This window comes from Rhinopithecus bieti, unplaced genomic scaffold, assembly GCF_001698545.2.
Source record: "Rhinopithecus bieti isolate Rb0 unplaced genomic scaffold, ASM169854v2 scaffold_68130, whole genome shotgun sequence".
NCBI lineage: Eukaryota > Metazoa > Chordata > Mammalia > Primates > Cercopithecidae > Rhinopithecus > Rhinopithecus bieti.
In genome coordinates, this window is record NW_016825457.1 from 152,151 (window position 1) to 156,407 (window position 4,257).

The 4,257-nt window shown below is 37.7% G+C and overlaps 1 protein-coding gene across 1 annotated transcript in view; it reads right to left on the reverse strand.

Annotated features, from left to right (window-relative positions):
- POLA1 (DNA polymerase alpha 1, catalytic subunit) overlaps positions 1 to 4,257 on the reverse strand; it is a gene marked incomplete at its 5' end in the record, with an annotated part of 135,490 nt that overhangs the window by 103,186 nt on the left and 28,047 nt on the right. Inside the window, 2 exons of the mRNA XM_017863044.1 lie at positions 1,619 to 1,708; positions 3,748 to 3,809. Coding sequence (XP_017718533.1) covers positions 1,619 to 1,708; positions 3,748 to 3,809 — 152 coding nt within the window. The remainder of the gene's footprint in view (positions 1 to 1,618; positions 1,709 to 3,747; positions 3,810 to 4,257) is intronic.

Sequence of the window (4,257 nt, forward strand, 5' to 3'; positions counted from 1 at the left end):
AAATATATAATACCACTAAATAGTTCAAATAAGAAACTTGTTAAAACGAAGAAACTATATAGAGTAGAAACTATCTCAAAAATGCAACTAGATTTCATTTCCATAATTTCCAACATGTGAACATGATTCACTTGCCTATGTTTATCAAAACTTAGATGAAGTTTAAAATAATTCACATCAATAAATATACTTGTTATTAAACTTAATTAAAAATATATACCACTACTTAGAGTAGTCAAAATCACAGAAACAAAAAGTAGAATGGTGGTTGCCAGGGGCTGAGGGAATGGGAAGTTAATGAGTACAGTGTTTCAGTTTTACAAGATGAAAAGAGTTACAGAGGTGGATGGTGGTGATGGTTGCATAACATTATGAGTGTAGTTAATACCATTGAACTGTATACTATAAAATGGTCAACATAGTTAATTTTATGTTATGTGTATTTTACCACTAGATATTTATAGCAGTTTTGCTTATTAAATTAGAAGACCCAAAGGCCTGGAGGAGGTCTCACTTACAAATTATAATACCTAGAATCAGGGACCCAAATTCATGTCAGAATTCCATCTTACATCTAGATTTCTCACACACAGACTTGGCTCTAACACTGGAAGCCAGACCAGGTCTCCCAGGCTTCATGGCATCTCCTTGGGGTCCAAGACACTGTTGTTATTGGAGGCTGACTGAGGGCCTGGTGTTGAGACAGAATGTCACAGTACAACACTGTGGACAGAATCTTTTTGGAACTTTAAAGATAGGTCTTGAAATATCATAAGGGAAGTGGGTGCAGAGATATCGCTTCCAATCCACAGGAACTCGGGATGCTAGCCATACAGTAGCCAAATAAGGGTATCCAAGAGTAAAAATGAATGTAGGGAAGAATACGGCAAACACTTTTGCAACACTTCAATGTACCCAAATTACCCATATCACATCCAAAATATAGGCATTTATAGCCTACATTCCTCTGAAAATAAAACAAAAATAATGATTGATCCATTAACCTAGAAAAAAAGACAAATGAAGGAATTCCATATTCTATAAACTAGAAAGGCCAGAGGATATATAAAGCAAAATGTTGCTTTATGACTCTCAGGTATTGGGGCAAAAAATAGCTCAATTAATTATTAGCTCAAGCTGTCTAGTGGGGACATACTGGATCGTCAAGAGAAAAATCAATTCTGAGCCCTGAGTTTTCAAAGGAATATGTCATAGAGATCCACTGAACTCGTAAAATTAAAATACTTAGTTTTATGACTTGCACTAAACCAAGGGAATTAATAAACTCCTGTGACCACTATATAACTACCAAGTCAAGATTTTGGCGATAACTCCGTTTGTACACATTTACTTACTTATGTGCTGGTCTCTAAGCATAAATAGCCAGACAATCCTTAACTTCAACACTAAGTCATGGGTTGCTTTTATACTAGAGGAAAAAAAAAAACTATCTTGCAGTGGGCTTGTTTTTTTCTCCTATTAGCAGCAATTCCCACCAGTCCACAGAACCATTTCACTCTGAAAAGATTATCTGCTGCTCAAAAGCACCAATAAAGTCACACTGAAAAGAACTAAGAAATGAAGAGCTTCCCCACAACATGATCAAACATCTACTCACCACAATGATATCAGGATCAATTTTGTGAACTTTTGCAAGGAAAAAACCTAGCAGTGTTCTTTCTGTTGCAGCAACCTCAACCTTCACATTCTGTTAGATAAAAACACACCAGTCACTGACGACTCTTTACTGTCAGCAAGTACTGTACGTTGGCTTCTTGTTCAACTATGGTAAGATTTCTTAGGGTTAAAAGACACCATTCATTTCAAAATTAAACGTAGCAATGAAATTCCTGATTCTAGGTTTCATAGTAATAATTGCAAAGTCTCTGAGGAGCTCATTCTAGTAATAAGCATGTGAATAAAGCAAAATTTTAAGCGCTGAGCAACATAAAATACAGAAATGTCCCTCCACAGTGACATGCTTGTGCATCTAGACACATTCAGAGCATATGAATCAGAGTACCTATCAAAAACATACTTTCCTATATAATCCCTGGTAGACTTCACTGTTTATGTATTTACTGGGCAAAGAAATTCCAAGGATTGTATAAAATAATTCCAAATGGTAAGATAAGAACTGATAAATAAGAAACTAGACTAAAAACAAACATATTTAAGAACTGTAAGTGACTGGGCGCAGTGGCTCACACCTGTAATCCCAGCACTTTGGGAGACCGAGACAGGTGGATCACCTGAGGTCAGGAGTTCGAGACCAGCCTGACCAACATGGTGAAACCCCGTCTCTACTAAAAATATAAAATTAGTCGGGCGTGATGGCACGTGCCTGTAATCCCAGCTACTTGGGAGGCTGAGGCAAGAGAATTGCTTGAAACTGGGAGGTGGAGGTTGCAGTGAGCGGAGATTGTGCCATTGCACTCCAGCCTGGGCAACAAGAGCAAAACTCTGTCTCAAAAAAATAAAAATAAAAAGAATTATAAGTGTTTTAAGTATAAACAAAACCTATCTTCACACAAAAGGCTTCCATTTGGATTAGTGATTGTAAATCAGGTATTCAAAAGATCCACTCATTAAAATCTCTAAAATGGAAGTTGATGGTTATATGTTTTCTACAACTAGGTCAGTTTAAAAATGTCAGTTTGGTTGGGCACGGTGGCTCACACCTGTAATTCCAGCATTTTGGGAGGCCGAGGCGGGTGAATCACTAGAGGTCAGGAGCTTGAGACCATGCTGGCCAATATGGTGAAACCCTGTCTCTACTAAAATACAAAATTAGCCAGGCATGGTGGCACGAGCCTGTAATCCCAGCTACTCAGGAGGCTGAGGCATGAGAATCCCTTGAACTAGGGAGTGGAGGCTGCAGTGAGCCAATATCACGCCACTGCACTCCAGCCTGGGCGACAAAGCGGGACTCTGTCTCAAAAAAAAAAAAAAGTCGGTTTGACTGTAATGGAATTTTCCTAGGTCATTTTACTTGGTTGTGTAATTCACGGCACTTCACAAATAACAGCCTAATCTAACAGTACCTTCCAACTACTGGACTTCTGAAGCCAATTAAATAAAATAAGTAGAACCCAACGAAGTTGCTTACTTTTGCAAAGTGAAGACATTAAAAAAAAAAACCTAAAAATATATCAATATCATTACTTCGTAAAAGAAACTACAATCCATAAAATTCTTTTGATTGAATACACTTACCTTTGTGAAAAATTCACTACATTATACTGCTTCCCACTCCTCCCCATTTTATTAAGAACCCATGAAAACTTCTTCATGGAGCACACTGGAATTTAGAGATCACTGATCCATTTTGGCCAGCCCCATGTCAACTTTGTCAATACATGGCTTAACATCCACAGTATTTCCAATTTCATCTGGCTTCCCTCAAGCTGGGGAGGGACTCTATCCAACACCTTCCCCAAACAGTAATCATATGATCATGCATTTTAGAGAAGCGCCTAATTAAGCTATTGGAGGGGGGGTTGAGCCTATCCAACCACCAATACAGTACAGCATCCCATTATTTTTAGGTAGTAAAACATTTAAACATTGTTAAATAATGCTTCTAGGTGTATATGTCTAACACATTTTAATGGGTCGATATCATAGTTCAATCTGGCAGGAATGAATCTAACAAAATGTAAAACAGCTTCTTTCTACTAGTCCATACCACCCCCCTTTTCTTTCTCTCTCCAAACAAACAGGTGCTTCATATAATGAACATTTTACCTTTTTCTCAATGACTTCTTTGAAAGCATATGGAAAAATACAGTCCTTTGGTTTAGACACAACTGTAAAAAGGAAAAAAAAAAAAAGATTCCAACACCCATCTTAGTCTAATTTCAGGTAATCATATAGTACACGTTTCCAAACGAAACTGTCTCAAATACATTACCCCCATCCCTAAAGAATTAGGAGGATCATCAAATACTTCGACTGGTCATGCTGATGACCTCAAAAGAATAGTCAAGCACAGAACCCTAAGTCCCTGCAGTTGTTAAAACTGCTTTGATGAAACATTTGCTACCTATCCATTGAAGTCAGAATGGAAGATTTTAGCAGTCTTCCTCAAAGGAAATCCCACCACCACCAATGCCCCAAGCAGCATACAGTGGAGAAACTCAGTTCAACCTTCTCAAAAGGTAAAATTGACCAAAGCTTCCCCCATTACACACTATAAGTTCCTTACCATACACAACAGCTATTCACATAGTGACGTACATAGAGGAAGTGAATAAA